General features: G+C 62.6%; 2 protein-coding genes across 3 annotated transcripts; one reads left to right on the plus strand and one right to left on the minus strand.

Moving 5' to 3' along the window:
- Positions 1-14,235: 14,235 nt before the first annotated feature.
- POLR2H (RNA polymerase II, I and III subunit H) lies at positions 14,236-16,632 on the plus strand. Of its 2 annotated transcripts, XM_057367122.1 has the most exons (5): positions 14,239-14,389; positions 14,725-14,808; positions 15,468-15,561; positions 15,923-16,006; positions 16,124-16,632. In XM_057367122.1, the coding sequence occupies exons 1-5, from the start codon at positions 14,317-14,319 to the stop codon at positions 16,239-16,241; spliced, it is 453 nt and encodes a 150-aa protein (XP_057223105.1). In that variant the 5' UTR covers positions 14,239-14,316; the 3' UTR covers positions 16,242-16,632. The 2 variants fall into 2 exon arrangements, with proteins under 2 accessions (XP_057223106.1, XP_057223105.1); XM_057367123.1 differs by lacking the exons at positions 15,468-15,561; positions 15,923-16,006 and having other exon boundaries at positions 14,236-14,389; positions 16,124-16,221.
- A 356-nt stretch (positions 16,633-16,988) lies between these two features.
- THPO (thrombopoietin) lies at positions 16,989-20,297 on the minus strand. Its single transcript, XM_057367120.1, has 6 exons — positions 20,142-20,297; positions 18,858-19,312; positions 17,983-18,110; positions 17,811-17,897; positions 17,478-17,642; positions 16,989-17,386 (listed from the first exon to the last, which is right to left on the minus strand). Exons 2-6 carry the CDS (start codon positions 18,895-18,897, stop codon positions 17,204-17,206), a joined length of 603 nt encoding a protein of 200 aa, XP_057223103.1. The 5' UTR covers positions 18,898-19,312; positions 20,142-20,297; the 3' UTR covers positions 16,989-17,203.
- Between the last annotated feature and the right edge of the window lie 2,508 nt (positions 20,298-22,805).

Below are 22,805 nucleotides of genomic sequence, written 5' to 3' on the forward strand. Positions count from 1 at the left end.
TCCTCCTCGGGCTGGTGTCACACRTCACCCGGAGGCAGAGGATGGGCACAGTGTGAGTAAAGGGCTTTTCCTCTTTACACCCCATGACAGGAGGTGCCCAGSACCACTGCTGAGGCCGCTGCAGGGMTCAGGGGGTCCTTGTGAGGGAGGRGTGGCGTGCTTGCCACCAAAAATGCACACTGAGGACAGCAAGCATCTCAGCCAGCTCCTTGGGGACYCTTGAGGAGCCTTTATCTGCTCTGTGCACTTAAGCGGGATGAAAGCTGCTGCAGGGCTCTGGGAGCTTGTCAGTGGGGCCAAGAGGTGTTYTTTAATCTCTCCAGGTATGAACACCACCCATGGGTGCCTGAGTCCCCCTACAAAGGGCAGCCCCCACTGGTCCTCTCAGCAGCAGGAACAGACAGAACCATGGAACTCTGCCCTTCCCACCCTATTTATTCACCCCCTGAGACATCCCTGGGTACCCTTGGGCATCCAGCAACACCCTCTTGGCGTGTGGACACGTCCACCCCGACCCAGAGCAAGCTCTTGAGATAGCGAGAGAGGCAGAGGCTGCCCCGGATGGGGCACTTGGCAGGGCTGGCCCCGATAACAGACCAGCAGCTGCACCATTGCCCTGTTGGTTTGATGTCTCTTGGCTTCACGGAGCGCCAGGTGCCAGGCTCACCCTGCTGCAGGTGGGTAAACTGAGGCAGCAGGGCAGGGGTCAGGTGCTTGGCTTAGCAAGCTCTGCATCAGCACAGCCGGGTGTTAATTAGATACCATTAGCACACGCTAATTAATGTAATTCCGATGACCCACAATGCTGGAGCGTGAGAGCTGCTCCTCACCCGGAGCCATTGCCGYGCACAGCTGTGCCCCTGCCAAGGCTGGTGGCAGCAGGAAAGGGACCACCGGGCAGCCACCGATGCCAGCGCCAGTGCCACGCTGCCGACACCCTCCYGGGGCCCCTTCCTGCACATTGGCACGCTCCTGGCCCCCACTCCACAGGCACTGCCAACACAAGCCAGACCCAGCAGATCAGGCATTTCGGGTGCTGGCAGAGCCACACGAAACCTGTCAGCTTTGACTGCAGGAGCTCCCCAAATAAACACCTCCTCGGTGTCCCCTGGGCTGCCCCCGCTCATGGCTGAGCACACTGGGGGGACAGGGCCTTTGGCGYGGGGGCTGTGGAAGCGAAAGAGTGACTCTTAATCCGGCGGCAGCTGCGGGGCCCGGGCTTGCTTGTTCAAGGGATATGGCAGCTCGGTCAACAATCCCTGGCCCATTTCGGGGGGGATTAGCAGCCCCCCGGGGAGGGAAGGGGCCCRCATGAATATTGGGCGTGTGGGAACACAGCCCAGTGGAAACAAAGCCAGGCAGGGAGGCAGCGGGGAGCAGGCACCCGCCATCCCAAGGCATCCCCGAGGTGGGGGACAGAGGCTTGAGGACTCTCCATGTCCCCATGCTACTTTCACACCCCACAGTGCTGACAGGAAGGAGCTCTGGTTATCATCCCATGCCACGCCAGCACGATAACCCCGCGCCAGCGTCCAGCCACCCCCTTGATCCCCCACTCATCCTCATGTCCCACAATCCCAAACCCTGGAGGGATGTGGCATGGGAAGGGCCAAACGCTGGCACCTGAGAGTTCCTGGCAAACAAGGGCAAGTGTGTAAACTAGTCCTTGTTTGCCTCGGGTTGGCCTGCTGGGGATCCTGGAGGAGGTTGTGGGGTATAGGGTCAGTCAGGAGGGGAGCTAGGCTGTCTGGGAACYCCCAGGGGTGGTGGGASCCTCRCACACACACACAGGGAMAGGCCCAGCCCMCTAAAACACTTGTGGATCCAAACTGGGAGGCTGCAGCTCCTGCCCAAGCAGCAGGTAGGAGCCGTGAGAGAGGAGGACAGCAGTTTGCCTTGGTGCCATCTGGCCTTACGCTTCCCATGTGCCCAAAACCCCTCCATGCATCCTGCTGTGCTGCTGTGCCCCGTGCTTGGTGCACCCACAAAGGGTGTGGGGACCCTCTGCCCAGTGTTTGGGGTTACTGATGTGCAGGGACCCTGGGAGTAGCCCTGCAGCCCTCAGTGTTTGCTGAGGTGAGCCCCAGGACCATGTGTGCCCTGGGTTTTCCACCCTGGGGAGCAGAAGCCCATTCCAGGGCAGATCCCTTGGGGACTGAGAGGGTTCCCAGGGTGAGTGCAGATCCCTTGGGGCCACAGAGGCAGGTGAGGCTGGRGTCTGCGCCCAGGGAGAGGTGTCCTAGGTGGTGGCACTCAGGGAAGGAGCCCCCAGCCGCGGGGCGGTGTGCTGGGCACTGTACACGTGTATCTGGGTGCTCCCCTCACCCCGCTCCCCACGGGTGCTGAGCAGGGGCCGCTTTTCTGCTCCGTTAGCCACGGCTGTGCCGGCACATAATGACATGGTAATTGTGAGCGRAGCCCCGGCCACACGCACTGCCCAGCTCGCTGGCCAGCCCTCCCAAACCCGGGCTAGCTGCTGCCCGGGGGGTCCCACCATCTGCCCCCTCACCTGCCCGTGGGACCCCCGTGTTTGGCTCTGTCCCGGACTTGCCCCAGTGGCAATGTCGGGGTGAACCCCTCGGGCAGGCTGCGGTCACCTCCTCGCCCGGGAGCTGGGAAACCTGTTCTTCCCGTGGTGTTTACACGGGTAAGAGGGGTCCTCTGCCGCTGCACATCGCATTTTCTGCTTGGTCACTTCCATCTGTGTCCCCGCATAATGATTTTTTCTGCTACATTAATTTAACACACTGCGGCGAGTCGAGGCRCTGGGACCCCGGGCTGCTTAATTGTGTCAAAGGAAAGGCTCCTGCTCCCGCTTTCATTGGCAGCCAGGGCTGCTGCGGGGTGGGTGTCCCCGCGGGGGGGTGGGAAGGGGTCTCAGGGTGGTCGTGGGGGCTGGAGGGAGGCAGCAGCRGAAGGGTGTAGGGTGTCAGAGGGGCTGGTGTGAGCCTGGTCCTGGAGAAGGCAGCAAGACCCGGTTCAGGCTGTCTGTTGGGGGCTCTGAGGTAAAGGTGAGGGGTTCTGAGTACCCTAAATTTGCCTTCCGAAGAGCCTGGCTCCATGGGGTATCTCACATCATCCCCTCAGATGCTGCGGCAGGAGGGCAGCAATGCTCGGCTTGGGGCCGGCGGGAGCCAGAGGGTTAAGTGCTGTTTGTGTTGGCTGAATGAGGAGGGAGCTGAACAAGCCCCCACAAATGGAGGTGAAGGGCTGCCCAGACGGGATGTGACAACCCGATTTCAGGGCTGTCAGCCCCAGCATGGTGGGCATTGAGCGGGGACATTCCTCCCYGGCGCCCCCCGCTCCCCTGGCTCCAGCACCGAGACACCGACAAAGGCAATGGGCAGCCCMTGCCCACCTCGCCCCACCATCTGGGGTGCCATGGGGTATCCGTGGGGCTCTGCGGAGCCTGAGGAGCCCCCAGCCAGAGCGGAATGCCGGGAGCCCCCCTCGCTCTCCCCGCTGGCGGCCCCGCCATAAGTGGCCTTTGGTATTTGCAAACATTGTGGCGAGGGGCTGGGAAGGTCTCGGCCCACCCCAGCGGGCGCTTTTGTGCGGTGCGGACCCCCGGGGGCTCATTTCCATCCCGCCCGGGCGCTCGCCTCGCTCCTTTCAATGCCGACGGGGCTCGCTCCCCGCTCCGCCAGCGTGCCCAAGCCTACAGCGGCAGTGCCAAGCACACAGCTGTGCCCCGGCCCCGGCCCTGTCCCCATGCCGGGGGTCCGTGCCCCCATGCCGGGGGTCCGTGCCCCRTCCCGGTGCGCTGAGTGAGCTGCTGTGTGTGCCACTACCCCATGGGGTAGATGTTGAGCCGTTCCGTCCTTGTTCCACGAGGGTCTGTGCACCCTTACACGGGGGTGTGTCCACTCGTGCAAGGGCTGCCACGATCRGAGGGAGAGGTGTGTGCTTCCCACACGCACATCTGCACCCGCTGGTGCGCACCTGCCCATCCTCCTGTGGCCAGCTCCAGCTACGTGTACCCACTGTGCCCTTTTCACTTCCCCTGCCTTCAGTGTCCCCAAATCGCCCCACCCCAGCTGAGCAGGGTGCCCGGGGCTGGCAGGCGGCTCCGTCCAGCCCAGCACAGGCAAATCGCGAGCAGCTCCGGGCTCCCCACAGCCCCCAGCATCCTCCCTGGACGGTTGTGTTCTCACCCCATTACCACCACAGCCACATCCCCCAGCAGACCCCAGGGACCCAGCCCGCTGCCTCTCCGGCAGTGCCCGTTTGCTGGAAGCGGTGTTTTATGGCCCTGCTCAACACCTGCGGATCAATGCCAATCCGCATTTTATTTGGTTTTGGAGTCGTAAAGGTGAATTGACCCAGCTGCGCCTCTGCAACTGTTGTCCCCTGCTGCCAGGTGCAGGGTGGAAGAGAAGGGCAGGGACAGGGGACCCGGGGACACGGTGCCCATCCCTCACCGTGCCGGGGAGTGCCCGAGGGAGATGGGGTTGCTCTTTTCTCGTGCTTTTTTGTGACTGGAAAATCTCCTCGGGGGCCCCCGGCGGTGACCTCTTCCTGGGCGCAGCGCTAAGCCCTTTGTAATGGGATTTTGTGGCAGAACCGGCAAATTAGGGGCGAAGTGAATGTGTTAAGCTGCTGGTTTCTTTCTGGCGGGCTCCCCCTCCCCAACCCACGCCGGCCAGAGCTCGAACAAAGGCGACGAGCTCTGCTTTTATCTCGGGTCCTTAGAAGTCAGAGCTGTACAGGGCTGTGCTTTCCCCTCCGAAACAGGCAGGACAGAGATGGGGGCACGGACCGGCAGAGCGCGGGGCTGCGGCAAAGGAGCGTGGGAGGAACGCGCTGCGAGCCAGTTGTGCCCACACATTGGCTGTGGGGGTGAATTCGGGCAACGGGGACAAAAGGACTGATCTCCGGGTCAGGGAGATGTGGCATCGAGGGGTCCCTGTGGCGTGGGACCTCTCAGYATCGAGGACAGGGAACAGCGGCGGGAGAGCAGCGAGGATGGGGCAATGAAGGCAGCCCCCGGGCCGTGCTGGGGTCCCGCAGTGGGAGGACCTGCCTCTGTTCCAGAGTTAATATTGTTACAGCGCAAAGGCTTCATTAACACTGACAAACACGAGCCATAAATACTCATAAAAACCCCACATCACGGATGGGATTGGCAGCCAGTGACCCCTCAGCTCTCCGGGGTCCCTTTGCCATCTCTGGAGAGGGCAGGGAGTTCTGGCTGCCCCTGGAAAGAATGGGCAACGCCCAGTGTGGGAGGTGCCCTTCCAGGGGTGCCCCACCATCCCTTCCACTTAGGGTGAGGGCTGATCCCATGGCACCTGCCCCACTGCCTTGGGTGGTCTCTCAGCACCTTCAGGCAGGAAAGAAATACCCTKGGGCTGGGTGGGAAGGGTGCWGCTTTGGCACCCCCAAAMSCCCCAAATTCAGGCAGGGGACATCRTGCTGCCCCCAGACCCCCGTAAGGGCCTGATTTATTGCTGTCTCCTGAAGGATGCCATTAAGACAGCGGCCGGAGCTGGGAGCACAGCTGCCGGAGCAGATCAKCGCCTGATTAATGTTGGGCAACTTGTTATATTGTCAGATAATTATCCCCAAACTGTATGACTTTTCTGCTAAGTGGCAGCACTTAATTGCGTTTTTAATTACACTGCCGTCACCGCAACCCCTCGGCGGGATGCAGGGATGCCGGAAGCCAGGCAGGAGCAGGGTAGGGGGCCCAGGACCCTTTGCAGAGGGCATGGCAGGGGCATCCCGCTCCCACAGAGCCCTCCTGGTRTGGAGCACACAGCTGCCACACTTGGCATCCCCAAGCCATAAGTGCTGCGAGGTTTTGGGCCATACGTGCTGCGAGGTTTTGGGGTGATCCTTCTTGGTGCTCCCCAAAGTGGGGGGCACATGGGGTGCAGAAAAAGGGGGAATAAGGCAGGGTGTTCCCCTTGCCCTCCATTGGCTTTGAGGGCTAACCATCCCTGCGGCCCCCCATCCCCATCCGGCTGGGGGCAGCTCGGGGTCTGGCTTCCCCTCGCAGGCAGGGACGGGTCAGGGGTCAATACATTTAAAATTCCTCCTGGATCTCCAACTCCGGCGAGCGGCCGGCGGGCAGCGGCTGCGTGGGGAGCACCGGCCGGCACCCCGGGCAGGGAGAACATGTGCGGGCAGAAGGGGGCAGCTGTGTGAGTGTGTGAGTGTGTGTGTGCATTTATGGGGGTGTGTGTGCACAGGGACCGCCTGTATGTGTACACGGGTGTGTGTGTGTAGAGCATGTGTGGATTTGGGGGTGTGTGTGCATGTGTGGATTTGGGTGTGTGTGTGCATGTGTAGATTTGGGTGTGTGTGTGCATCTGCCGATGTGCACATCTGGATGGGTTGGTGTGCATCGGTGTGCGTGCATGTGTGTGCAAACACGGGGGTCTGTGCATGCCTGTCAGTGTCTGTGCGTGTCTGGGGACGTGGGGAAGGGGGAGGTGCTTCTGTGTGTCCCTGCGTGAGACATCAGCACTGAGTGTGTGTGTACGTGTGTGTACGTGTGTGTACGTGTGTCTGTGTGTGTGTGTGTGTGTGTGTACATGTGTGTCTGCATGTCTGTGTGTGTGTCTGTGTGTGCAAAGACACGCCTGTGGCTGCACACCTCGCTGTGGGGACACTCCTGTGCCCACCCCAGCCATGCCACACCTCCCAGGGTCACTCCCCGGCTGACCCCGTGGGGTTAGCAGGGACAGAGCCCTCGGGGCTTCAGGTGCAGGAGGCACCTGCGGGTCACAGCAGCTCCTCTCCCTCGCCCACCCCTCCCTGTGCTCCCAAGGGGTGCAGCCTGGGACCCCCAGCACTGCCAGACCCCTCTGCTGTGTCCCCCGGGGCCAGCTGGGGCTGTTCCTGCCAAATACAAGGTGCTGCTGGGCAGCCCCCACACCACATCCCTCCTCACCAGCCGGACGCTGGGCAGCGCCGGGAGGAAATCCAGGCGTTATCGGGCAGCCGGCTSYAGCCCTTGCCGTRGCCTCTGGCCTCAAATTTCCTGGCRTGGCCATCACAACAGTGTTATCCCGGGCTGTGCCTTCCCCTCCAAGGTGGGGCCCAGCCAAGTTTCCCCTTGACACCTGGGGGTGAGGGGATATGGTGGATCAGGCCCCCCAGATCYCTGTCATTTCACTGGAGAGGAAGAAAAACGGATTTTGGCAGGGAAGGAGCCAGTCCTGAGCCCCACCTTGGTGCTCAGCTGTGCTGCCCACTCACACAGAGTACACGGACTGGGGTGAGAATCAGGCCTGGGGGGGGGAATAAACCCCCTGAAAGGCCCCCACCAGCCCCTCTGCAAGCCCCTCTTATCTTCATGGCAGCCGGATGGGGTCTCACCAGAGAGAGGCTGAAATTTCCAGGAAAAAATGTAAATAAAGGTCTCTGTCCCGCCTGTCCCCCTTATCTCAGGAATCCGGAGCGCGCCAGGCCCTTCTCCCAGCCATATTTCATCCCAGCCATCGCTGCTGGCTGCAAACCAAAGCAGCAATGATGGGGATGTGYAAGAGACTTAAAGATCACCAGTGCCTTCAACATGGCCAAGGCCACAGAATGGAGGGAGGCTGTGTCTCAGGGCCCACCAGGACCCCAGAACCATGGAAGCCATAAAACACTCCGGGCTGGGGTCACCTTCCCACTACACATGGCTGGGGGTTTATAGAATGATCAGGGACGTTTGGTACTTCAGATCTCTCTACACATATTGCCCAGCCATGGGGGTTCYAGGRTAGGAAATCTTTTGGGTCCCCATTRCCCACCTGGTGTCCCCAAGCAGCAGGGTCGGGGCTCCGGAGCTTCCCCTCCCTGCTCCCAGATCAGCTGCTAATGATGTCTCCTGACCCTGCTTGAAACGAATGTAAATTATTCAGCTTCTCATCAGGGCAATTAAATTAGCTCGTCATTGCAGGCCATGAATATTTCAGGGGGGCAGGGGCTGGGGAGCCGGAGGGGTCGGGGTTGGGGTTGGGGTGTCAGGGCTGAGCCTGRGCCCCGTGTCTTGGCCAGGAGTGCAGTGAGTGTGTCCGTTCTCAGCTCACAGGGGACAGAGAGGGCGGGCAGTAGGGGTGGGGGGTCTCTGGGCAGGGGGCTTGCAGTCTGGTGCCCAGATGTCTGGGTGCCACATGGGCAGTCTGTCCCGCTGCCCTGCCTGTCTGGGTTACGTCCCCTGCTGCTGACAGAGGCCAGGTGCCAGCAGCCAACCCCTGCCCCACTCCCGGAGCACCTCCTGCATCCCACACTGCCCCCCCCTTTTTCGGGAGGACACTGGGGGTTGGTGGCACTGCAAGGGGCTGCCTCCACCCCAGAGATCCCAAATCCCCCCTGCCTTCCCCTTGCTCCAGGCTGTGCCAACTCCTGCCCGCTACCCTCCCCAGAGCCTGCGGGTTCTCCGTCAGGATTTCTCTTTCCTTTCTTCCTCGCACTGAACAATTAATAATTTATCCCATAATAAAAGAGGAAACAGTTAATGAGATGAAAACAAGCCAGGAACATCTGCTGGGGCTGCTTTCATCGCGTCCCCGGGCCGCCTGCGCAGGAAGCGGGGGCGGGAGGGGGACGGGGGCGCCGGGGGGGCCACGGCAGCAGGAGGCTGTCCCTGCACCCAGCCTTCCTCAGCACGGCCCCCTCCTCCTCGGGCACCCCCAGGCCAGGCACTCCCWCCCCACTGCGCCACCAAAATCTGGCTGAGAGCTGCCAGGTTTGGGGCATGAATCGCGCTGGGGGTCCTGCCATGGGGTCATCACTCTAACATGGGCGGTGAAGCCTTTTGGTCTGAGGTGCCCAGTGTCACCAGAGAGGTGCCTGGCTGCTGGAGGGGGACAGGGCTGTCCCCTCTGTTCCCTCTGTCCCCAGCCCCCATGCCCAGATGTTGTTCATTACTGGCGATCTGATCTCCAGTGAGTGGGGCTGCCCGCAGGACCCGATACTATCGGGGTAGCAACACAACCCCACACCCTCCTGGGGTGCCGAGGGGACACGTGGGGATGGGGCAGGGCACCCTGCCAGCAAAGAGGGCTGCAGGAATGACCCCAGGACTCAGTGCTTCGCTGAGATTTATGGAGTCCGAGCAGGAAGCTTATTTTGGGACCACTTATTTCGGAACTGTGGCTTCATGGCATGCGAGGAGAGGTGTGAGGGGACATGGCTGGGATGCAGTGAGGATGTGGGGTGCTGATGAAAGGGAGAGGGGGCACAGAGAGTGGGAAGGGGAAGGCAGCCCAGAGGCTGCTGACATGTGGCCAGGACTCAGACTGGAAGAAAGAGCCAGCCCCGACCATTCCTGCCATCAGCTTGGTCACGGGAGGGGGCTGTGCCCGTGGAGGCAGCCTGGGCTGGGGTGCTGCAGGGGTGGGGATGGGGTGGGGGTTTGGGCAGGGGCGGTGGGGCTTGGGCAGGACGCTGCCGCCCGCTTCTGTTTCCAATTTAGCTGATCCTCGCCCCGATCCCTGCAGCTCCCTAATCTGTTTGTCTTCCAAAGCCGTTAAGTTAATTCCAARCCCAGCAAAATCCCACAGCTTTCATCCCAGCCCACCCTCCAGCTCGGTGGGCCTGGCAGGGGCACGGCAGGCAGCTGCCAGACGTTGCCAGTGCCCGGCACAGAGTTCCTTCCATCGTGAAGGAGCAGGAATCGCTCCTGCAGGCTCCCAGCCCAGGCTCCAGCAGCCCCCAGGTCCCTCCCGGGGCCGGGTGCCGCTAAGGGCCATCATGGGGACAGGCTGGTGTGATGACAGCTGGGGAGATGGCCTGTCCCTCTGCCAGCCCGGACAGACACCCGGCCCCTCTCCGAGAGGTGCTGCGGAAAAACTGACATCAGCATCAGCCCTGAGGAATTCGGCCTCCCTGGCCCATCCCAGCTGGGGACAGGGACGGAGACAGGGGCCTCTGCCATGCACCACAGCGGACTTGAGCAGGGTGRAGTAGGAGGGGGTGTGCTGTAAGSCYACCTCGTTGCTGTACCCCTTCCCGRGGCCCAGGAGCAGCCAGAGGATCTGTGAGCATCCCCGATGTAATCACTGACCCTGCTCCCCACAGGAATATCCCCCTTCCTGCTCTGACTGCAGACAACAGCCAGCTCATAACACYGGTGACATCCCCTGTGCCACTCAGGGACAGTGGCTGGGGTTGAATTCCTTCAGAAGCCTTTTTTCTCACTCAGGACCTCAGTGAGGGGAAAGAAGGTTCTAGTCCCTTCTCAGACCCCTTGGGTTTCTGGTACGGCTGTGGTCCTGTCCCCCACCCCACAGGATGTGCCTGGTGGTGATGAGGAAGCTGCCRAGAGATGGTGACACCCCCCAGTTGCCTCCATGCTGGAGACCCCGACATCCTGCTCCCCTCCCCCAGTCACGCTCCATCATCTCCTCGTTCCCAGCCCGGGTAATTGGTGGCCTGGTGACAGACGGGCTCATTAACAGCTTAATTTCGGCTTCATCTCTTCCTGCCCGACCCCCAGCCCAGGTGGGGACCGACCCAGCAGGGTGCAGGGATGGGCAGCCGGGGACAACATTGCTGCAGCCTTGGGGGCACCCGGTGGGAAAGGACAGGAGTGCACAAAAGGGGCTGGCAGCACAGCCCTGGCATGGGGACAGTGCCACCCTGCTCCTTGCCCCACTGGGATGGGCAGGGATGCCACCATGGCAGGTACCAGCAGGTGCTGGCTGTTGCTCACCTTGCCGGCCTCACCCTGCCCTTGTTTACTCCCATAACGGTGGCGGACTTKCGGCTCCTTTGTGCCGGTGGATGACAGGGATCGCCGCTGCCTCTGAAGTACCGGCCACCAGCAGCCCCACAGCCCAAACTGGGCAGCAGGATGTGGGATAYGAGCAAGGGGTGCAGGCAGGCTTGCAAGCAGCAGATACGGGCACGGGGTGAAGGCAGGTTTTCCACCCCCACTTCTCCTCTGCTTTGCTTCGGGTACACATTGCAGCCCCTACCACCCCATCACCAGGGCAGTGCCCCAAAGCCTGTCCCTGTCCCCCTCCCCAGCCAAAGCAGCTGGCAGCAGCCCATGATGGCTGATGTGGGGCCCCCAAAGGCCGCCCCACCGGATGGAGCCCTGGCCGCCTTTCAAAGGCGCTTGTGTTGTATAATTTATCGGCAGGAGATAACAGACAAGCGGCTAACGAAGGAGGGGGGCTGTACCCCTGCTCTGGGGAGCCTGGCACGGCGGGCACTGGGGCTGCCAGGATCCATCACACTGGGGGCACAGACGCCTCCCTGGTCGAGGTGGAGGTCCCGTTTTGTTTTGTGGACACCCCGAGGCAGGGGCAGCGATGCTCCCACTCTGTGCCCTGCTTTGAAACTGCTGCCTGCCTTGGCACAAAGACCCCGAGGGCTCCTGTGTGACCCGAGCCCGGGGAGCCTGGGTGCCGTATTTGAGGGGCCCTTCACCCCAGGGACACGTGGACTTCCCAGCACGGGGGAAGGACAGCAGGCACAGAGGGGCACGGGGTAGGGAATGGCTGATCCCACGGGCACAGGGGCAGCACCTGGCGCCGGATCTRAGCAGAGTTTGTTTAATCCCAGATAAGGAGGCGACGCCAGGCACCTGGTGCAAACGGGCGCTCCCTGGGCAACGGCAGCGAAGGCAGAGCCGACCCCCCAGCCCCCAGCAGCACCCACGCCACGACCGTCTGTTCAGCCCGGCTGCACTGTGCTGGCGTTAGCCGGGCACAGGAGTCTCTCTGGCCACCCACGCTCCCGTGGCACAGCACGGCATGGCATGGCACATGGAACGGGGGCAGCGTAGCAGCCGGCACACGGCACAGCCAGGGCAGATGGGCATRGAGTGACGGGAAAAGCGGGGTGCCCCATCCTCTGCCAGCCCTGGCCAGATTTACACCAGGGCCAGCAACCCCCCCGGCCAATCCTGCCCCAAGGGCTGCATGGGCATGGGGCCAAGCAGAGGGCTTGGGGACAAGGACAGGTCTTGGCACCGTGGTTCTGCTACACAGCCAGTGCCCTGGAGGCTCAGGGCTGTGCCAGTCTCCTGCTGCCACCCTGTTCCTGTGACATCTGGGGGGCATCTGGAAATCTGTCCCCCCCTTCCCCATCTGTCCCTGCAGGTGGCTGCGTGCCCATGACCCTGGCCAGGGTCGGGGTTCGGGTGTGCCCTGTCCCACCAGGGCAGGGAGACAGACGGCAGTGCCGGCTGGCAGGGTCGGTGGGCAAGCAGCACCCCCGGGGGCCGCCTCGCCGGCTGGTGAGCACAGTCCCAGCTGCCTGCTGGCCTGCACCGAGTGTGCCAGGTCCCAGCAGGGGCACACAGGGMCAGCCAGGTGGGATTAGCCCTTTGTGTCACCCTGCAGTGGCCCCGAAAGCATACAAGCAGGGGGCACAGCTGTGCCGTGGCCCTCCAGCCTGAATCACATCAGGATCGCAGGGAGTACCCCTGAACACAGAAGGGGCTGGCACATGGACCCTTCCTCGAAAAACAGTCCTGGCACTCAGAACACCCTGGCCCGGCCGGCTGATCCCCGCCAGGCGGGTCACATCCCTCCAGGACGGCACCCTGMGCATTCTGGAAAGGGCCGCTGGCGATGCTGGTGAGCCCGGCTGTGGTAGGACTCCCTCCGTTCCGGCACACCCTGGGGCTGTCCTGCCATGCTCGGTGTGTTGCTGCCACCCGCTGGCACCCTGCACAGCCCGGGATGTCCCCCACAGCCCCTCACGCCGGTCCAGGTCCCCAACAGCCCAGTCCCGCACCCCAGACAGGCGGGCAGGAGCACCCACAATGCAGGATGGCAGGAGGACACAGGGACTCTGGGAAAGGGTCCCCACCCCGCATCACGCTGTCCATGGGYCCCAGAGACTGACAGGGAGGAGCCAGGATGGGCAGAGTGGGGAGGGGGCTGCGGGGTTTGGGGGCGTCGCCCGCCCGGGAGATGATGAGAGGGAGCCGAGGTTCCGTCCCAGCGCATTAAGACTGTCCCCGCTGAGTGCCACCGCCGCGGGGTGACCCCGCCGTGAACCGCGCGGGCCCCCCCGACGGGCCACCAGCCCCTCGCACCAGCACCCCCCTTCACGCCAGTGTCCCCGCTGCGTGTCACCACACTGSCCCGTTCCGCTGCCTGCGCCTCAGGCATGCGTGAGGATGCGCTGGCACCGTGTCACCGAGAGGACATGCCATGGAGAGGTCACACCTGTGTGGGTCTGGGTACCACGGGCATCTTGTGACAGGCCGCCCGATGCRGATGCTGGGGCACCTCGGCTCTGGGGAGCACCCCCGACCACGACCCGGAGATCTCTGGCTCCCGGGGACAGCATGGAATATGTCCCCATGAAGCCACCTCATTGCAGACATAAGGACCACGCACGGGGTGCCACATCACATAGATGTCCCCGCTCAAGATCTCGTGGTCCCTAGGGAGATGGTGGCAAGCGACGCACACAGGGCACCGTGCCACCCGCCCTCCCCAGTCCCCATGACACTGGGACACCTGCCCGCTCCTGTGCCACATCTGGCAGGGCACACACCGCCCAAACGAGGTGCACGGTCCCCACGGCCACGTCTCTCCTGAGCCAGGGAAAAATTGGTTCAGGCAGGCTGGTGGTGGCTTTCGGGGAACTGGAGGAACAGGGCTGAACTCTTCAACCCGCAGCGGCAGCTCCCGACCAGATGCCAGGCATGGAGCACCCCGTGGAGCCCAACGTGCGAGCCGCCCGCCTCCGTGCCAGGCCCCCCTGCTCCCCTCACGGTTCATCGGCAGGACACGGGGGACGGAGTCACACATCCCTTCCCGCCATGGCTGGCGGGGGAGGAGGGAGAAACCGGCTGGGGCTGCAGCCCCGAGACCATCGCTCGCTGAGTCCGCGCAGCTCATCGCACCGATGTCCAGCCGCGATCGCGGGGCGCGGGTGAAGCCCTTCTGTCCCATGCGGCGGGGGTGGGACGCGGACTGCGAAAGCCCCGCGGAACATCCCGGACCCCGGGGACACCCCGGAGGACACCCCGGAGCCCTCCCGAGACTCGGAGCGCTCTCGGAACATCCCGGAGCCCTCCCGGTACACGCCATGTCCGCCGCGCGGGGGCGCTGCCGTGCCCGCTCGGTACCGGGGGGGCGGGGCCATGTCGCGCGCTCGGTGCTGGGGGCGGGGCCATGTCGCGCGCTCCATCCGCAGCCTCGCGGCGCCCCCTCGCGGCCGCGCGCGGGAGCGGAGGGGGCGGGGCACGGGCACGGCGCGCGCTCCCGCCGCTCCCGCCGCTCCCGGTACGGGAATGGCCGCGCCCACCCTGAAGCCGTTTCCGCCCCGTCGCGGCGCCGCGGTTGCGTCATCGGTGTGCGCTGAGCGGGAGCGGCGCCGGCAGCGGGAGCGGGGCCCGGAGCCGCCGCCATGGCCGGGATCCTTTTCGAGGACATCTTCGACGTGAAGGACATCGACCCAGAGGGCAAGAAGTTCGACCGCGGTGAGCTGGGCCCCGGTTTGCCTCTCCCGGTCCCCAGTCCGCCCGTCCCGCCGGCGCTGGCCCCTGTGCTTCATCCCTTTCCCGGTCCCTCCGCGTGTTGCCGCCTCAGGGCTTCCCCAGCCCGGCCGCTGTGCCCGCCACACCCCCGCGGGCCCGGTGCCTCGCATTCCCCTGTATTCCTCTCCGTGCCTCTGCACACCCGTCAGCGCCCGGGCTCTGCCATCCATCCCCAAACCCATCCGGACACGGCTCGGGTGCCATCCCGGGGGCCCTGTTCCCACCCAGCCGTCGGGGATTTGCTCTGTCCTGCTCTCTGACTCTGCTGCTCTCCCCAGTGTCGCGCCTGCACTGCGAGAGCGAGTCCTTCAAGATGGATCTCATCCTGGACGTGAACATCCAGATCTACCCGGTGGACCTCGGTAAGACAGGGTGCTGTCAGCTGGGGTGGGCAGGGTTACAGAGGATGGAGCCAGGAATTCCTCTGATCAAGGAATAAGCTGCCTCAGGCTTCCTTGGCCCCTGTGCTGTCCCAGGTCACAGGAGGTTCTGGGYGCTCTCAGTGTGCTGGGGCTGAGCTGGGTTCTGGCTCACCTTCCTGTGTGAGTTTGGGCTCAGCTCTGTCCCTTTCCCCACACATGCTGTCTGGGGAAGCTGCCTCAGCTTGTGGTAATCAAGCTTTAAAATTGAAATTAACTTCTGCAGTTAAATATGCCAAATGTGTGGAAAACAGAATATTACCCTCGGTGAAGCACAGAAGGGCTGGAACTGATGCTGCAGGGGCTCATGTACTTGCCCTCTGGAGCTCACCCAGTCAATACCTTGTTATGTCCTATAAAAACATCAGCAGTGGTGTCCTTGCAGCTCTGGTTTCCTCTGTGATGCGAGCAACAAGGATACACAGGAACCAGTGGGACCTTTCACATGTTCCCCACAATCCTGTTGGAGGACTCACAGCAGGGACAGGGCTTGTTTAGCACCCCCTGCCAGGGTGGCTCTTTACCACCCTGAGTTCTGGCTGTGTCTGCTGCTGCTCTGGTTGTGCCCTCACCTTCTCACTGCTCCTCTGGCCTCCTTGTAGGGGACAAATTCCGCCTGGTCATCGCCAGCACCTTGTATGAGGATGGCACCCTGGACGATGGCGAGTACAACCCCACAGACGATCGGCCATCCAGGTATGGGGTCCTGCTGGGACCCACATGGGTGTGGACAAGAGAAAAGGCAAACTGCTGAGGTTAAATGTTTCAGGTTAGACTTTAAGAGGRATTTCTTCTGAGAAGGGGTGATTAAACTTTGGAATGGGCTGCCCAGGGAGGTGGTGGAGTCACTATCCCTGGAAGTGTTTAAGSAAAGACTGGATGTGGCACTTGTGCTWTGTCAACTAGACAAGGTGATGTTCAGTCACGAGTTGGGCTYGATGATCTCAGAGRTCTTTTCTAATCTGACTCTGTGACTGTGAGGTACCTTCTAGAGGACACTGAGCTGAGGGAACAGCCAGGTTTGATTCCTCACTGATGTCACTCTGTGCTGTTGCAGGGCAGACCAGTTTGAGTACGTAATGTACGGCAAGGTGTACCGGATCGAGGGCGAYGAGACCTCCACGGAGGCGGCCACGCGCCTGTGAGTGCCTTTGGCGGGGGTGGGACAGTGYCCCAGGGTGGTCTGGGGGGCTCTGGGATCTCAGATCAGGTCTCCCATGGATTCCCTGCTCTCACTGCTCTTCTCCTCTGACCCCAGCTCTGCCTATGTGTCCTACGGGGGGCTTCTCATGCGGCTGCAGGGAGATGCAAACAACCTGCACGGCTTTGAGGTGGACTCTCGCGTTTACCTGCTGATGAAGAAGCTGGCCTTCTAACACACCTCTGGGCTGCACCACAGGCATCCTGCTGGAGCCCTGAGACCCCACATTCTGCCCCAGCGTCCATCCTGCCTGGCCTTTTCAGAGCTGGGGAGGAGGAAGCAGTCCCCCTCCTCATCCCAGTGTCTTCTGACTCCTGCTGGGATCCGCAGCTCYGTTTGCAAGGAGAGAGGTGCCTGACATGTGAGTGGACACCATGCTGGGAGCTCTAGTCTTGCCTGATGGCATCTCCTCACCTCCACCTGCCTGTGCTCAACAGCCTTGGCTCTGGCCAGGAGCAGCCGGACTGGGACAGCTGCCTGCCTGCCTCGGGACTGGGGACCATTCCCTCAGGAGCCATCCTGAGGCAGGCTGCCTTGGTTTTCATTAAACTGGTATGTTTTCTACACCTGGCTCTGCTTGCTGAGAGACGAGGCTGGCAGGGAGTGGATATGCCTGCCCAGGGGGAAAAGGGAGCCCCTGCCACTTCCCAAAGGATGGGGAGTCCAAATCTGCCCCGGGCTCTTCTCCACCTGCTCTCGCTCCGGGCACGGAGCATGCTGGGGCTGGGAGAGGCAGGTGGGTGCAGAGAGGAGAGGCAGCTCCCCCCTGCGTGGGKCCATGCCAGGGGATCCTGCAGCACTGGCGGCTGCCGCCGGAGGGAGCAGGCTCAGGGCAGAGCTGGGAGCATCTCCCTGAGGAGCCGGCTCCTGCCCCGGGCCTGGGCACAAGGACATGCACAACCCTTTAGAAAAATAGCTCTTTAATCGAAAAGCATTCACAGTAGAGGTTCCTGCTTGGGTGGGAGCAGGGCCTGTGCCTGCTGGCACATGAGTGTCAGTGTTTGCCTCCATGGGCTGTACTGTCGACACAGACTTGAGGAACAGGTGCCAACCCTTTCCCTGTGCACATCTTGGGCACCCAGAGTGTCCAGCAGGATTGCTGCGATGTCACCTTGGGGGTGAACCCTGTGTGCATCCTCAGCGGGCCCCACATGGAGGGTCTCTGCTGTCCCCCTGTCCTTGCTCACACAAGACCTTGGCCAGGTCGTGGAAGAAGAAGCGCAGCTTGCCCTGTACCAGCTGCCGGTAGGTGAGGAAGATGCTGGTAACGTGGGTCTGCTCCACGGAGTGTGGAGAGCAGCTGGGCTCCCAATGTCCTGCCTGAGGGGTGAGAGTGGGACAGAAGGGTCACACAGTTGCACCCAAGCCAGCCCAGTAGGMACTTGTGCCAGGGTGGTCTGGCTGGTCTCACCTCCCAGCTGAAGGTCTGCAGCAGCAGGAAGAAGGAGTTGGCTTTTCGGTAAAGCTGGCTCAGCTGCCTGGCCCCGCACTCCTGGCTCACCTGGCCCCGGGCCCCCGCCGCAGCACCCACCAGTAGGGCCAGGTCACACAGGATCTCCCGCCGCTTGGTCTCGTTCTGGGGGAGCAGACAGTCACCCCCAGGGCCTCGTTCTTTCCTGTGCCCMCCTGAGGTCTGAAGGGGGCCCTCTACCCTCCCTGTGCTACCAGCTATGCTGACAAGCATCTTGTTCAGCATTTCTGGTGCTTACACCAATCCCAGGTTTCTCCTCCCGGCCCCTCTCACCGATTTAGATTTCCACTGCTGGAAAGTGAAGTCCACCAAGGGCAGCACTGCAGGGCAGCTGAGTGCCGGCAGGGCCTGGCACTGGCTCTGGTGAGGAGAGAAGTCAAGGTGAGGTGCCAGGAGCCGTGCATGTCTCCCTGGCCTTGGGTTTTGTGGGGGACTGTACCCTCACCACTCTCTTTTCCATGTCCTTGGCCTCCATGATGTACTTGTGGATGAGCCTGTTGTCACAGACGAGCCGTGTTGGGCTGGCACGATTCTCCTTCACGTGCAGGAGGAAGGATGTGAGGAGGAGCAGTCCTGGAGGAGACGGGGTTGCCTTGTGCACTGTGCCACCTCCCATGGGCAGTGCCAGCCCAGAACCACACCTGCAAGGGCAAGTCCTCTCCCTAACCCTTGATGGTGGGGGGGAGGTCTGAGGGGCTGACAAGGGCTGGTGCTGCTCTCCAGTCAGCCAGCGAGGGGTGCCCAGTGCTCAGGGGGAGGATTCAGTGTTTCCATGCCAAGGGGCCACACGGCCGTGTCTCTGCCAGGTTTTTCAGCCCCGCTCCAGGCAAGGAAGCAGGACTGTACTCCCTGTGCAGACCAGGGCCAGCCCTCCGGATCCCTGCCAAGAGCAGCTCCAGGCGTCATGTGCACTTCGGGGAATCCCAGCCTGCAGTGTCCCTCAGGGAACATCTGCTCCTGGCTGCTCCCCTGCYGGCGCCGCCTTCCCGAGTGCCACTGGCACACCGCTGTGCCCAGCAGCTGCCCATCCTGCCAACTTCTCCAAAGGCACCTCYGCATCCTCCTGCCTCGCTGCCTGCCCTGGCACTACACCTGTCCCCAAAAGCCCTCAGCACAGCCTATTTCCCTAGGGTGGGCATGGAAAGATGCTCAATTGGCTTCGTGTGCTGACAGCGGCCAGGTCTAACCAATCCAGAGCCACCCTTGGGGTTTGATGCCCATCTGGGGATTCATCATGYKGRGGACACTCTGGCTGTGGGGCCACCRTATCCACTGTCCCTTCCTGCGCACCCCAGTCCCCCCTTTTAGCCACACACTCACTGTTCAGCTCCATGCTCAGCTGGGGGCTTCGGCCCTGCATCTTCCGCCCTGGGGCCAGCGGCTGCTGCGTGGCTCCCGTCCCCCTTCCATGGAGGGCAGTGGTGGCGSGGGCTCCCCGCGAGCCGCCCAGCCGGGACGGAGTGCCGGAGGCCGGGAACGGCCCCAGGACAGCACGGCACGGCTCTGSGCCTCCGGCCTGGCCGCCCAGCCGAGGCAGCACGATTTCCTGTTGTGTCGCCGCTGACCTTCAAGTAAAATCGCAGCAGGGGCCCCGGGCCCGGGGGACGGCTTCCTGCCTCCGGCCGCTTCCTCCCTTGGCTCGGGGCGCGGGAAGGGCGTCCCTGGGCGCCCTCCGTGGCTGCTCACCTGCCTCCTGGCCTGAGTGCTCAGCAGCCAGTGCCTCAGTGGTCAGCGTCTCAGCTATGCTGTGCCGGGGGAGAGGGTGGCCCTGAAACCTGCAGAAGGGGTGGTGTCAGTGACCCTACACTGGACAGCCCCAGGGAGCAACAGCCCTAATGGGGTCCAGCTCCCAGCTGTGGCAGCCAGGTATGAAGTGACCAAAAATCCTCTCCCAGAGGTGGACTTCATCCCTGGTCACCCTTATCGGTTAGATCCGATCCCATCGCTGGGACCCTCACCCAGGTGTGCTCTGACCCCTGCATCCATCACCCACAGGTGACTCGGGGAGCTGGAGATCCCTGAGATGCACAGGATCCTTCTGAGCTGGGAAGGTGATGGATGACAGGGCCTGGCTGGTGCATGGTCCCAGGGCTATTTCACCAGGGTGTTGGTTGGGAATGGGGTGGGTGAGGCACCCACAGCTGCCGCCTCTCTGGGCAGGAGAAGCACCAGGGGCCTGTTCAGCACCATGGCATGGCTGTGACATTCTCCAGCGAAGTCAGCCCTTGCTGGGCACCGTGACGGGGGGTGCCCCATGTGTTCATGTGTGTGTCCCCACACTGCACACGTGTACACGCCCCCCACGTGCACCCTAAAGCCTACGTGTGCGCTTCCCTGGCTCAGATAACGCCCCACCCCAGCAGTCCCCACGCGCTTCCCTTTGGGGGACACCCCGCTCCCAGCCCACATCCTCTTGTTCCCGGTCTCCCTGCACTCCGTGCATTTCCTTCTCACACCCCGGCTCTCGCACACTCTCGCACGTTCCCACCCCCGTCCCTGTGGACAGCAGTTCCCGGCAGCGCCTGGCCGGGTGACAGCAGCTAAAGTAAACACCCCGGCCCCGCTGCACCTGCCCCGTGCCCTGCTCAGCCCACAATAGCCCACCTTGCGGGGTGCCTGGCTGGGGGTTCCAGCGGGTGCCGCGGCTCCAGGGGCGAGACTGGCAGCCCGGCTCGCCTGGGCACAGCTGGCAGCAACGGGACCCGTGAGCACCGGGGTCAAACACCTCCAGGCTTCCCCAGCACGGCCGCGGCCCGTCTGCGGACGTGACAAGCTGCAATCACGCCCGTGATCACGCCCATCAGCACCCTCAGCCCCTCTGCCAGCGCTGGCCTCGGGCCCGCCACCGGCCCCATGTCAGTCCCTGCCGTGCCCTCACCATGTCCATTCTCTGTCCTTCCCTGGGTGCAAAGTCATTGGCAATGCCAGGCTGGAGAGCTGCGGTGCCCTGCATTCCTTCTTGATTAGGCAAACAAACCCGTCAGGGAAAACGGGACAGCGACTGGAAACTGCAGGTCTAATGGACCCCCATGGGCATCCTAAGGTACCCACAATAGTCCCTTTACTCCAAATATTCCTTTTCAACAATGCCAGAAGCTGATAGGCAGCATGAGCCTGTGCCCGTGGGCAGCCTGGTATTCCTCTSCTGGAAAGGGCAATGCCAGGAGGATGCGGGGGAGAGCCCCTGCTGCTGGCCCCAGCCAGATCCCACGGATGTTGTGTGCTGTAGAGGGAGAGCGTGGGGGCAGTGAGTGAGGCACAGGGACCCCAGAGGGACACGGGGGCTCGGACCAGGCAACCACGGCGCTGGCAGGGGACAGGAAGCCAGGTGGGGGCCACGGGGCTGCRCAGCTGGCCGGATCCCGGTGCCAAGTTTCCCACCTCTTCTTACGGGGTGCAAAGTGCTGGGAATCCCGCTGCAGGGACAGCCGTTCGCACCCACTTTGCCAAGGTGCTGAAGACAGCGGGAGGTGCCAGGAGTCAGGGAAGGGGGGGGCCGAGGAGGAAGACGCCTGGGTGGGGGGGATATTGTGGACCGGTGACACAGCTGCTGTCCCCGCAGGCCACCCAGATGTGCTCGGTGGGCACCCCCAGGATGTCAGCGCAAGCATGGGAAGCAAACCTGGCCTTCCAGGGACAGGGAGGGGGGTCCCAGCCCCCTTTGAAGCCCCCATAAAAGGGTCCGGCATAAAGGAAAGAGAAAGTCAAAGGAACAAAGAGAGCGGCTAATCCCGGCGTGAGCAAACAGCCCCGTTTGCTCAGGGCACAGCTGGCTCCGGGGCCAGGGAAAGGAGCACAGCGGGGCTCTACGGGTGCCAGGCAGCGGGGGACCCTCTACCCGGGATACCCCTCCCCGAGCACGGACAGTCCCCRGGAGCAGAGCCGGGGCACGGGCAGATCCTCCGGGCTTTTTTTCTACATATGCAAATTGCCAATAAACATCCGTGGGCAAATCCTACTCCCCGCGTGACCTGGTCCTTGCACTGTTCCCAGACAGCCGTCCCGGGAGAACACCCACGCTGCCGGGTAAAGGGACCTGCAAGGGGCACCTTGTTCAGGGTGCCGCAGTCTGGGSGTGAAGGATGGCAGGGTTTTACCTTTCCCACTTCCCAGCAAGCCACATGCTGCCCAGCACCCCAGCACAAAGCCCTCCRTGCTGCCCAGAGGATGCCCGCGGGCAAACCCTCCTTGCTTTGGGCAAGGGCACCGTGTGCCAATGGTTCTGCTGGCATCTGGGGCGATTCCACCGTGCCTTCTCTCCCATCCCGCTTCTCAGCCAAGCTCCCCACTCCGGAGTGTGCTGGGAGGGCACCTCGTCCCTCTGCCTCCATCCCATGGAGAGGCGAAGGGGTTAATGCCAGGCAGCCGAGCCGCAGGTGGGCGCAAGAATGAAATTCCTTCTCGCTGTCCTGCGAAGTCTGGGCACAAATATTTGCCTGCATGTCCGGTGGGGAGGGGGGAGACCACCATCGCTTCTGGGAGCTTGCTAATCCCATGCCAAACAAGGCCCCCACATGCCCCACATGGCCTCCACCTTCCTCCTGCTGGGGTCACCCCGCAAAGCCTTTGAGGAGGGGACATTTGGGGTCAGGGCAACACCAGCACCTTTGGGTGCTCCKATGAGCAGGGAGCTCTTTGGTGTTGACAATGCACTAGGAGCAGGCATCTTGTTCAGAGACACTGCTGGCATCTGCTTGGCATGGCAGGTGAGACAGTTTTGGGGTCTCCATTCCTCTCCCTGAGCCGTGGCCACCACAGCGGGATAGGACGAAGGCGAGAGCCTCAGCCAGCCCCATCATGTCAGCGAGACACCCTCCATAATAAATTCCACATGTTCACAGACAAAAAAAAAAGCCATATTATCCCTCTCCATCGCCCCCCAAACTGCATCCCTCTTTTKTACCTGCCACCCCCAAAATTCCCTACAACACCAGACCCCCCTGGCCTTCATCTGGGATGGCCTAGCCCTGCAAGTCGCCTACCAGTTGTGCAAATATTGCCGGAATGGCTGTAATCCCTGTGTCCAACGTGAATTATGAGATATTTCCACCCATTACGACAGTCCCCCCGCCCCGCCGCGTGTGTGAGAGGCCGGGGGGATTAGACACGGCACAAGCCGCGCTCGGCACAAAGCTTTGGGGAGGCTGACAGGCTCTGTGCTCCCCACAACGGGGCGGGGCACTCCATGGGGGCTCTTTTTGGAGAGAGGGGGTGTCCTACATGCCTTCCCGTCTCCAGGCTCATGCCTGGAGGGAATGTTGGGGTGCA

Source organism: Malurus melanocephalus, unplaced genomic scaffold (genome assembly GCF_030028575.1).
Source record: "Malurus melanocephalus ecotype Western Australia unplaced genomic scaffold, MMel_1.1 scaffold_75, whole genome shotgun sequence".
Classification (NCBI taxonomy): Eukaryota; Metazoa; Chordata; class Aves; order Passeriformes; family Maluridae; genus Malurus; species Malurus melanocephalus.

Excerpts from the sequence above, each read along its gene's own strand:
- THPO (XM_057367120.1), bottom strand. The coding sequence starts at position 18,897 with ATGCAGGGCCGAAGCCCCCAGCTGAGCATGGAGCTGAACA. Across the intron at positions 18,111-18,857 it reads GCTGAGCATGGAGCTGAACA|GACTGCTCCTCCTCACATCC; the intron begins GTGAGTGTGTGG and ends CGTCTCCTCCAG. Across the intron at positions 17,643-17,810 it reads AGCAGTGGAAATCTAAATCG|AACGAGACCAAGCGGCGGGA; the intron begins GTGAGAGGGGCC and ends CTGCTCCCCCAG.